Genomic DNA, 12863 nt, shown 5'->3' on the forward strand with positions numbered 1-12863 from the left:
GTATTCTGTGAAACATTCACCCATTAATTCTCTATCAGCTTAGTCTCTTATTTATCAGGGGTTGCCACAGCAGAATGAACCACCAACTTATTCAGCACATGTTTTATGCAGCAGATGCCCTCATTTTTGGGGTATACTGTCCCTTTAATTCTGTAGCCGAAACACTCATCGTAATCATCTTATACTATAGTTGTATAAGATTTTATTTGATTTATATATTTATATATATTTATATATATTTATTTATTTATTTATTTTTTAAACAATTACTTAATTTATCACGGCTCGAAATTGTCCATAGTGAATGTGTGTGAATGAGAGTTTATGGGTGTTTTCCAGTGATGGGTTGCAGCTGGAATAGCATCCACTGCGTAAAAAAGTTGCTGGATAAGTTGGTGGTTCATTCTGCTGTGGCAACCCTGATTAATAAAGGGACTAAGCTGAAAATAAAATGAATAAATGAATGTATTATTAGTGACATTTTGATTTTGGGCTATGCTGTCCCTTCAATTGCGTTGAAACACTCATCTTAGTCATCATATAGTAGTAACACACTAATAATAGTTATGTTCAATTTTTAGTTAGATTATCACTTTTTTTAAGCAATGAGTTTATATTATTTTTTTAATTAATGATTATTATTTTTTCTCTTTCAACAGTCAAACACCAGCAGCCCTCAGTCTCAACGGCCAGCTGACCTTTCAGACGATGAGGTTAGTGAGCTCTTCCAGAGGCTTGCTGAGGTCCAGCAGGAGAAGTGGATGCTGGAGGAGAAGGTACAGTATGAGCGTTGAATCAATCCCTGCAGTCTCGGGTTACTAGCAAAACTTTAACTCTGCAGGAGAAGCCCAGGTTTGCAGCACTGCAGCAAGCTTTTTCCAGAGGGGCTTATAAGTGCTGAACTGTGTCTTCACATCATCAAATATGCATGCAGGCATCGATGTTTTCCCATTTGAATCGATCGGTTTTGGTTAGTGACTATTTGAATGGAAATATGTAGTTAGGCCTTTGACAAGTGTAAACCCTTTCTTAGTCAAACAGACGTGATACCTCAAGGTCAAACTCATGGTTTCTTAAAGCAGCTCAATTTAACAATGGTTATTATAGGAAGTATTATTTTTCAGATACGAGATTGAATTTACATTAGTTTGCTGAAATTCACTGGTAAGCAATTCTGTTAAATGATAATCATGCTAATATAATTAAGTGATGCTGTTATAAATTTAAATACAACATAATGTATATTTTGTATGGTTATGTTGATTATTCTTTGCTTTATATGTGTAAATTGATATGAATGCAGTGTTAGGAAAGTATTTTTTAAAGCAAACAATCATATTCATCAACAGTTAATTAAATTGATTAAAAGTGATGTAAAGACATATATAATTATTTTTAATTATTATAAGCTAAGGGTTAGGGGTTAGGGTTTCCTTAAACAGCATAGTTCAATAATGTTTTTTTTTTATGTGAAATATTTTTTTTCATATATGAGACTGAATTAAAATTAGTTTGCAGATTTTCATTGGTAAGCAATCCTGTGAGATGAACATCTAATGAATGCTAATGATGTCAAGTGCTCCTGTTATAAATTTAAATACAGCAATGTATATTTTGTATGTTATGTTGATATGTTATGTACATTTTTTTGCTTTATGTAAATTGATATGAACGCAACATTTTTTCAATAGCAAATCATCATGTTATTCATCAACAATTAATTAAATTGATTAAAAGACAGTAAAGACATTTATAATTTTAGTGTGGTTTCATTTTAGAACTGTTAAATTTTTAATTTTGAACTATTATACATTTAATAATGCTGAAATGTATTGTTTTTGCAAAAAATATTAAGTAGCTTTTCAAGATTTCAAGACTTTCAAGATTTTTTCAAGACTATTTATTGTCATTATATCATTAGCAAATTTCATTAATTATTTTTTTTGTTTTAAGGATTTTAAATGGCAACAAACATTCAATTAAATTAAAATTAAAACATTAAATTCTTTAAATATTTTTGTAAAAGTAATTAATAAATAAAAATAAAATAAATTAATTTAAATTAATAAAAATACATTATATAATACAAATTTATTGCTTTTAAACAGGTTTGTATATTTGTCTTTTGATTTACAGCAGGGGTTTTAAACTCACGGGCCCTCGCCTTAATTTGAAAGTTTAATGTCAGTGTGTGCTGTGAGTTTGATACGTATGGCACTTAACGTGTGTGTGTGCGCGTGCGCATGTGAGTGTGTGTGTGTGTGAGAGCAGGTGCGTGCTTGCACATGACGTTAACAATCTTTTTAACCAATCCTCTTATGTTTACATTCACTCTAATTGGTTGGTGATTGTTGTTTCGTGCACAGTGAGCAGCGAAAATAAATAATGGCATAGTGGCCTACCTAAATAATATCTGTATTTTCAAAATAGCAAAGAGGCAATCAAGCATATTTCGTTTAATTAAAACCATGAGTAAATCTGATAATAAGGCTGATCAAAAGAGATCTAAAGATTATAAAAAACAACAACTTGTATTTGGTTTTATATGTAAAACTACCCCAAATGAAATGCATCATCGGTCGAGTTAATAATGTGAAATGTATTGATAATAAAACCTGGTGAATATTTTCACCAGGTATATACATATCATTTTAAATTACAACAAAATTGCATTTTACATCTTATAACATTTAAACCCCATAAACCTGAACACAAGATCGAAATTATTAAATTAAATTATTTTTCTTAAGTTTTATGAAAAAGATGAAATCCTTTAACCATAATTAAATAGAAGTTCTTAATAAATGAAAAGATAAATGTTTAAAATATTATAAAAAAAACTGCAACATTTATTTGGTCTTATAGATAAAATTACCCAATTTTAAATGCATAATCTATTTAAGAACCATTTTGATATTTATTAATAATAAAACCTGTTGAATATCATGGGATATTGACTAAAGGTGAAAAGCATTTTCGAAAGCTATCTTTATCTGGCAGTGATTGCACTATCCTTACCTGTGTGTCTCCATATCAGGTTTATCAGGCGTTTGTGTGGCCGTGGTGTGTGGCAGTTTATTGCAGATTGTATCTCTGTGTCGTCTGTTCAGGTGAAACACTTGGAGGTCAGCTGCGCTTCAATGGCCGATGACATCTGTAAAAAAAGCGCAATTATTGAGACGTACGTCATGGACAGCCGGAGAGGTAAAGCAGCTTTTCTCCATCCCTCTTTTGTCATTGTTCGCAGCCTCTTGTTTTTCTGAAGGGTTTACAGATGAGGTCAGGTGATAGCTGATACCCATCATGCTTTTATTCTAAGGAAAAGCGACAGCTGAAGTGTATCAGACATAAGCTTGTCACTTTGTTGTGTCTGCAAATAAAAGAGCTATTTAGACTGATACAGAGAAAATTGCATAACATTTTTTTAATACTATTTTTAGATCTGCGCTTGTACTTGCGTAATCTGCCACTAAATGTTTTAGCGATACTATTTATAATGCTGCTATTTTGGTGCTACAGTACAGTCCGGCATCTTCCAAAAAGCACTTTGCGACTGGAAATAATATTTAATAATAAATGGGAGGAAGGTTTTGTTTTAGTCCTCTGATTACAATTAAAGGTGCTGTGTGTAAGTTTTTGACTCTTCTAAAGCATAAGAATACCATGATATGTTTGCAGATATTTAAGAAAAATGCTAAGTGAACATTCTTGTTTATCTGAAAAACAGTGCTGAAGTCAGATATTCTGCTTTGAAAATGTGTGGTACATGCCAGAACATCTGTCTTTGTTTTGGTCATTAAACTTACCCAATGCCAGTTTAGACAATTCAATTTCAGCCTCCTGGGTTGCCTTGTTGAAAAACAGCGTATTTTATTCATTCAGTCATGATGGCTCTCAAAACATGTGTCCATGACTGAAATGCGACCTCCGGTGGACAGGAACAAACTCTGAAATAAGACACAGATTCAGAGCTCCATAAGAGGTGGTTATTAATTAGCAAATAATATAAATATTGCAAACGTAAACATTAGGTGAGCAGGTTACATTGTAACCCCATGTCCTAACAACACGCTATGTGATGAGTTACGCAGTGATAAGCAATTTTTAATGTTTGCACCAGGCTAAATTTAATTACAGCCATTCTTTAGTGCACTCATTGCACTCCAAAGAAATGGTAAGGTTCATAAGCTAATTAATACATATTAAACCTCTTTAAAATTATTAAATGTACATGCTGAATCACTTATATGTGTTGGCTTGCACTGAGTCACAGTTCTAAAGTGCAATTTCTAACCGTTTATTTTATTTTCAAGATCTGAGGTGAGCTATCTACTGCTGCTTTTAGAAGTATGGCAATAGAAATCGAAGCCATTTCTAAAATATAAATTTCAGGTTTTGGTTAGAACAAAACTTTGGTTAATATGGAAAATATTTTTCTCTCGCATGCTGTTACTTGTATTTAGAATACGATTTAAATCAGCCTTTAGGCTTGACAGTCAGGCACACTGCTATTGGTGTTGTCAATCTGGCAACCTGCACTTGCGTTTGTTTTGAGTCAGGTATGCATTACCTAGTTCAACTACTGGGTGTCAAACTTACATACTGCATCTTTAAATAATGCCTCATCTATATGTCTGTAATTTGTTAAAGGGGAGCTTTTATGCTAAATCAGTTTTTAAGGGGTTTAAACACAGTTGTGTGCCAGCAGTCTGTAAATATAACCAGCTCCTATTGGCGTAAATTTATTCATTTTATATTTTTATAATCACAAACATCAAAACTGCCTGCAGAAATACTTTGATTGACATTCTTGCTTTGTATGTGTCAGCAGAGGTAGGAAGCCCTGCCCATTAGTGACAATTTCTCCCTCATTAGCGTTCTCCCTCATTGTTTTTGAATCTGCCACTATGCTGACACAGAGGCATTTGTAGCGCAGCCTTTCGAAAAGAGTTAACAAAATCATTTGAATTTAAAGCAACAGTCACCAAAATTGCAGTTTTAAAAAGGTATAAAACATTATCATAATGTTTTATATCATAAATAAAAAAGGGGCACAATAGGTCCCTTTGACTCCCTTTTGTGCAGTTTGCTTTGCTCATTTATAAAATTATTTGGCATTTCATTTATAAATGTGTCTTGGTGAGGATTTTGTTCATTTGTATTCATGAATAATGAGTGTTTAATTGAGTTCTGCCAGTAACAAAATGGGGAAGCGTATGATTTGGATAAAATAAATAACATTTTGGATGATAATTCACAACAAATATCAGGGTTGGTACGATGCTGGAAATCGCTTAAAATGCTTGAATTTCAATCTGGTGTTTTCGAGGTTAGAAAAGTGGAGAAAAGTGAATTAAAACTGCTTGAAATTATAATTGTTTTGCTTTCATAGTAATACATCTTGCTTAATAGGTGATATTTATTCACTTTTTAACAAAAAAAAAAAATTATATATATATATATATATATATATATATATATATATATATATATATATATATATATATATATATATATACATATATATATATATATATATATATATATACATATATATATATATATATATATATACATATATATATATATATATATATATATATATATGTGTGTGTGTGTGTGTGTGTGTGTGTGTGTGTGTGTATATATATATATATATGTGTGTGTGTATGTATGTATGTATGTATGTATGTATATATATATATATATATATGTATGTATATATATATATATATATATATATATATATATATATATATATATATATATATATATATATATACACACACACACACACACACACACATACATATATATCTGCTTTTGCCTAAAACTACAATTCTAGGGTCTGGTCTTGTGTGTAGCATGATATGCTTGTCTTTTTTTTAAATTACAATATTAAAATAAATATAAATTTAAGATGAGAAATGCGTGAAACAAACATTAAAGATGGAATAATGACAGTAAATCAGAAATGTTCCTTAGAATACTATACTTACTTACACTATACTATGTCTATACTACACTATAGAATATTGTACAATTAATACAATGCCATAAATTATGCTGTATATGAATGTAAATGTGTAATGGCTAAGGTTAAAAGTGCTTAAATTTGACTTTAGAAAAGGTGTAAGAATTTACTCTATTGTTTATTATTTATTTTAATATTTAAAATATTTGTAATATTGTAATATTTGTAATTTCATTTGTTACATTTGAGTCATTTTTAGTGCATCAACAAAGAAAATGTTTAATTTTGATGTATCAGTATGAGTTTCAGTCATCTAATGTTTAGATTTCATTTGATTTCATCTTGTGTGCAGTTAACAAAACTTATTTTGATCATAGATGTAGTTTCTAAAAGGGTTGGCAGTACTATCTGTCTTTTTCTTTGGTTTTTGTGCAACTGAGAGACAGTTCAAAGTCATTTTCTGTGCTAATCAATGTTTATGTTGGAAGAGCTTTGAAAGACTTGTCTTTGAACTTGTATTGGATCCCGCAGTGTTTCTTTAAAATTTTCTTTATTTGTCTTTATTGATATATTGCTCAGAAAGTTCTCTTTAAACTCTGTGAACTCTCTCTAGCACTGTTTCTTTGAGAGATTCCTGTAAAAGTCACTTTTCCAGTGGACTGAATACACTCCTGACACTCGGTGACCCTTTTTTAGAATTTGGAACAATGTGGAGCAGCTTTTTGACAGCTGGTTGGTTTGCTTGTGTGCATGCAAACAGTCAAACTTGATAATATTGGCAGAGCTTGTCTCATAAAAGTTTGGTATAAAACACTGGATTTCTGCACTCACACAACGATCTCGTGTATATATATATATATTAAAAAAAACATTTCAGTCTTGTGGGAAAATAGCACTGGAACTTTTCAGCTTCCATAAAGCCTCAGACATGAAGCCCAGCTTTAGTTCACCTGCAGAAACTCTGGATTTTTATGCAGTTATAGCATGAGTTTATCTTGATCTATATTATTGTTGTTTAACACTTTTTTTGTAGTACATAATACACCCTTTTCACAAGACTGTTGTGACACAATGGTCGCATTTTAATATTTAGATTTTTTTAAAAACGTATGAACGTATTCATGTATGTGTTATATTATCTTACAAAATATTATATCAACTTACAAAAATTTAATTACTGCTTATGGGAGGCTTTCTAATGCAGTGTCTATGCGCAGGGCTGTAAGTTTGATGGTATTCTTTCCTCTGGCTGCTGTTATCAGTCTTACACATTTTTTTTTGCCTTTTTCTGGAAGTCCTTAGAGCACAATTGTGGAGTTTTTCTTTTATTATTTCAGCAAAAAGTATTGAAAAAAAAAAAAATTGTACTCTCTCATTCACTGCGCTCTTTACCCAACTGTGATGCCCACCGCTACTGAGAAACCTGGTATTGTGAAAAGGGTCCATATGGATACGCTACAGTATATTGAGAATAATTATCAATATTGCTATTTATAGTAATAATATGCAATAATAATAATATGCAATAATAATATATCACAGATAGGTGCTATAACTACAATTTATTCATGTCATGCATGGTTATTTATGCTATCCTAAAAGAATTGACCAATTAAATTGGACTTTACTATCTTTATACCCACCTCCCATGTTGGTGTTGTTATGCTATTGGCTATAGCGGGATACTGTCCAAAGGTGAACCCAGAGCCATAGAGAGAGAGAGATTTGCAACAACTCAATTATCTCCAATTGAATGTTTTATCAACAACAATCGCACCTTGTGGAGCCTATAAAAGAGTTCCTCAATGTTATTACTTACTGCTGAAATCAGCTGGTAAGAACTTTTTCAAAAATAAGATTGTGGATATTTTTTTATGTTGTCTAACATTATTTAATTAACTGCAAAGCACTTCCTGGAACTATTTGAGTCTACATGAATCATGTGACGAAAAAACATTTTGAACTTCAGTTGTCGCAAAACTGAGGCCTGGTCTCTTTTTTCCTTCACTTTCGTCAATTGGTAAAATTTGTTCCTCACCACTGTCGCCAACTGACTTGCTTGGTAAGGGACTTGTGAAGCTGCACATCGATGGATGTGTTCTTTAGTGTTTGGACTATCTGCAGTGAAAATTAAACCACACTGAACTGAACTAAACTGGACTTCAACTCTGAAAACTGGACTGATGCAATTTTAATTTAGTTGAACTTCTGTGTTAAGCTGCTTTGACACAATCTACATTGTAAAAGCCCTATAGAAATAAACATGAAATTGAATTGAATTGTAATCTAAACTAGACAATTTGCTACTTGACAGTTTTTTTTTTTTTTTGGTTTTTTTTTTTTGGGCCTGAGTCTTTATAAGGTAAGAAAAATGTCTGTCACGTGCTTGTTTTAGCATGATCATTCAGTTTATAAATAAAAATAGCATTTTGTTGGCAGGAACACTGATACTACTATAGACAAGTTATTATTAGGGATTATAGATAGCGAAATTTAGTGGGGGGTTTTATTGGGACGGTAAAACACAAACAAGGCTATGAATGTATTAAATCATATGCTTGTTTGTTGTAAACATTCATAATAATGACAAAAAAAATACTAATTTGTGCATCTTCTTACTTCTTACTTGCCGTTGTAGATGGTGTATTTTGGGAAATTTTCTTACCCCTTGGTTTCAAGTGTGTTCCTGAAAAATCTCAAAAATTTCTTAGCTCTACGCCTTTAAGCTAAATAGAATTGCTATACCCCTACCCCTTCACGTGAATGCGCAAAACTAGGTGAACTGCTAAGGGATAGAATTGGGATTGGGCCTTAATGCAGTTTTGTACATGCACTAATGCATTTAAAACATCTTACCAGTGAAGTTTTACTAAGATAGATTGGCACAGTCTTAATTGAGCCGCTCGTCCATCCCTGTTTCTGATTGGATAAATACATGCAGATCGTTTACATAAGTTCTGCATTTGCTTTTCTGCATCATGCAGTGTCTTTGGGGTAATTATAGAGACTGTGATTTGGGAGTTTTTGCCTCATTTAAAGCACGGCTTCTCTTGTGTTTCCCTGAGAACAGAGTAGAGGTGATAATGTTGCATCTTCCTGTCTTTGCCCCCCGTGTGTTCTCCTGTTTTAATTTCATGACTGACTGATTTAACATTTAATGGCAGGCCAGATTCCATTAAGGCTTGTGTCGTCTAATTGTAAATATTGTGCTATAAAAGTTTAAGATCTCGACTCCTTTGGGGAGAGCTTACAAAACAGGCTCGTTCATGTAAAGGCAGTTTTTGCCTGTTACAGGCATGCAGTGAGTGGTGAGATTTGAGTATGTAGTGTTTTTAGTACGAAAAATAATCGAAATGTGAAAAGAAGATGATGTTGTGGTCAGATACCAAGTATAGGATTCATACGAGTCCCAGTGTAATCTAAAATATGGCTTTAAGTCTTCTGTTTAATCGTATTCGCCAGGCATAGGATGGCTAGGATAGTCTTTCTGAACAGCACTGGAAACAATGCTTCATCTCTTACAATAATTGAGGGTAGACCCAGGAAAATGTAAAAATGGGGAGGTGGAGACTCCATAGAAAAATGAAGAAAGGATGCAGAAGGTAGCAGCGCTAGATGAGAGCTGACATTAGCAGGATGTAAATGATTCAGAATGCCGACATGCCTCAGTGAACCCAACACTCATCCTCAATAATGCAGCAGAAAGACTGAGCACCCCTCTTGTCTCCACTCCTCCGTCCTCTCTCTCCCCTCCCTTCTACTTTATCCTTACACTAGTGCAGCTCCCCGTAAATTCATGCCTGTGACATAACAAATGAAACAGTGCGACATTTCATCTCAGACAGAGGCTTTTGAGTCGGTAGCAGTTGCTGTTGTTTTTGCTGATGTGTTGAGGAAATGGCAAGTCTGGAAGAGCCCGCATAAGCCAGACGAATGACACCTTAGGGGTGTTGATGACCCTTGACTTACCAGAACTTTCCGCAATGCTCTTCAAAAAGAAGAGTGACATAGAAGACTGTAAAATCCTAAGACAGCTTTTCCAAAGGTTTTGCCTACTACGTTGTGCAAATCAGTCCCACAAGCATGGAAATGCCTCCGTCATGTTTCAGGACACATGGTTCGGGTAAAGTAACCCTAAGATCGTTTCGAATCTGTCAAGGCAAATGCTGAAACTGTCAACCGTTAGGCAGCAGTAGATAATTATGCATGAATGTTTGAGCCAGTAGCAGTTATTAGTGTGGCACCACCAGTGTGGCAAGTCAGGAAATGTGTGTGCCACCTTGGAGTTATTGTTGACCCTTCATTTAGCAGAACTTTCTGCAAAATTCTTTCATTTGGGAAGAAAAAAAGTATAAGATTCTGTGGATTGTTAAAGGCATTTCAGTTTTTAAAGAGTTTTGCTTCCTACTTTATTCAAATCAGTCCCACAACTAAGGATGCACCTTTGTAGCACTTTTGGCCGTGTGCTTTTAATAATGTAACCTCAAGATAATTCTCAATCCTCCAAGACAAATGCTAAACATTTGAACTGATTGCAGTTATTGTTGTTGCCAATGTGTTGATGAAAAGAAAGGTCAGGAAGTGGCTTAAGTAAGCTACGTATCTGATCCTTTACTTTCCACAATGTCTTCCCTTTCAAGAAACAGTATAGGATTCTATAAATTGTAAAAGGCACGTACGTTTTTAAAGAGTTTTGCTTGCTACATTATTCACATTAGTCCCACAACCCTAGATGCACCGTTGTAGCATATCAGGCCTTGCTCTTTTACTGATGTAACCTCAAGATAATTTTCAATCCTCCAAGACAAATGCAAAAAATTTAAACCTTCGACGTCTGATTGGAGTTTTTGTTGTTGTCAATGTGTTGAGGAAAAGAAAGGTCAGGAAGTAGCTCATGTAAGCAACGTATCTCACCCTTTACCTTCCACAACGTCTTCCCCTTCAATAAACAGTATAAGATTCTGTGAATTTGTAAAAGGAACATGCTTTTTCTTTTAAGAGTTTTAGTTGCTACATTATTCAAATCAGACCCACAACCATGGGCACACCTTTGTGGCATTTCAGGCCTTGTGCTTTTAATGATGTAACCTCAAGAAATTCTCAATCCTCCAAGACAAATACTAAAAATTTGAACCTCTGATGTTCGATTGCAGTTTTTGTTGTTGCCAATGTGCTGAGGACAAGAATTGTCAGACAGTGGCTCAAGTTAGCAACATATTTGACCCTTTACCTTTAAGAATGTCTTCCCCTTCAATGAACAGTATAAGATTCTATAGATTTGTGAAAGGCACATATGTTTTCTAAGAGTTTTAGTTGCTACATTATTCAAATCAGACCCACAACCATGGACACACCTTTGTGGCATTTCAGGCCATGTGCTTTGAAAGATGTGACCTCAGGATAATTCTTAATCCTCCACGACAAATGCAAAATATTTTAACCTCTGATTTCTGATTGCAGTTTTTGTTGTTTTACCAATGTGCTAAGGACAAGTAAGGTCAGGAAGTGGCTCAAGTAAGCTGCAAATCTTACCCTTTACCTCTTTTTCCCCTTTAAGGAACAGTAAAATCATTTTTACATTTTTACAAACTTACTTGCTACATTATTCAAGTTAGTCACGGCCATGGACAGACCTCTGTAGCATTTCAGGCCGTTTGCTTTTGGTAACGTAACCTCAAAAAAATTCTCAATTCTCCAAGACAAATGCTAAAAATATGAGCCGCTGTTTTATCCTAATGTTTGAGTCTGATTGGAGTTTTTGTTGTTGACGATGTGTTGAGGAAAAGACAAGTCAAGAAGTGGCTCAAGTAATGTACATCTCTCAGCCTTTACCTTTCACAGCGTCTTCCCCTTCATGGAACACTAAGATAGTATGGGTTGTAAAAGGCACAATGGGTATCCCAATTATTTACCCTGCCACATTGTGCAAATCAGTCGTACTACCATGGAAACGCCTCTGCGGTATTTCATGCCTTAACCAGGATAATTGCATATTCCTTAAGACAAAGCTGAAAATGTCAACTGCTAAGCTGCAGTAGGCAATTATATAGGAATATTTGTTGGCGGATCTCTGCATGTGTGTTGAATGGCTTATTTGCGCAGCCTCCACTAATCAGCTATTCTGCTACATGCCGCAGTCATGTGTGCACAGCCTAAGTACTGCTGGAAGAAGTCAGCTGGGGTGAGACGCTGCTGCAGTCTGGAAACCCACTGCCGTCCTGCTTGAACTGTCTTTTAGGCCTTTACTGAAGCGTGAAGTTAGCTAACCTTTCAGTGTACTCCGGCCTCTTCCTGTTGCATCATTTAAAGGAGAAACTATCCTTATCATGTGCCCTATAGCTGTAAAACACACTGAGATAATGTGAGTCCAGCAGAATAATTTTTCTTCCCTTTACGAGCAAATTCGGTCCACTTAAGAGCGTATTACACCACCGGGAGCAGGTGCTAATGGGCGCTCTGTTTGCCGAGGTTGCAAGAACAAATACAAGAAGAACGGACCATCGATATCCACACCGACATCCCTCGATAGAACAGGTCACATCTGTAACTGAGAATAACACATGGTTGCAAAAAGGAGGGAACCTTGTTGTTGCAATGAAATGGCCTGTTTGCCCCATGGCAGAGGTTTCAGTTAAGTGGTATTTCTCCAGTGAGAGGTTGCAACCGCAGCCGTGCAGGATCTGCCACTTTGACTGATTCAAGACTGCTGACTCCTGCACAGGCCTGAGGAGATTCCCAATGAGGCTTTGCAAAGATGTGACCTCCTTTCCTGTCGGGCTCTTCACATGGTAATTGCATGTGTTCTGCTGTGATCTTGAAACTTGTGTTGATGCTTCGAGGCCTAAGGAAAGTCATTCTTCAAGGCTCTGGCTCTGGATGCCCTGAGTTT

At 34.6% G+C, this 12863-nt stretch overlaps 1 protein-coding gene across 2 annotated transcripts in view; it reads left to right on the top strand.

Annotated features, from left to right (window-relative positions):
- gripap1 (GRIP1 associated protein 1) overlaps positions 1-12863 on the top strand; it is a 93949-nt gene that overhangs the window by 58835 nt on the left and 22251 nt on the right. For both annotated transcript variants that reach the window (XM_009303767.5, NM_001123320.1), the window contains 2 exons: positions 660-776; positions 3111-3204. In XM_009303767.5, the coding sequence (XP_009302042.1) occupies positions 660-776; positions 3111-3204 (211 nt within the window). The remainder of the gene's footprint in view (positions 1-659; positions 777-3110; positions 3205-12863) is intronic.

The sequence above is a fragment of the Danio rerio genome, chromosome 8, assembly GCF_049306965.1.
Source record: "Danio rerio strain Tuebingen ecotype United States chromosome 8, GRCz12tu, whole genome shotgun sequence".
Lineage (NCBI taxonomy): Eukaryota > Metazoa > Chordata > Actinopteri > Cypriniformes > Danionidae > Danio > Danio rerio.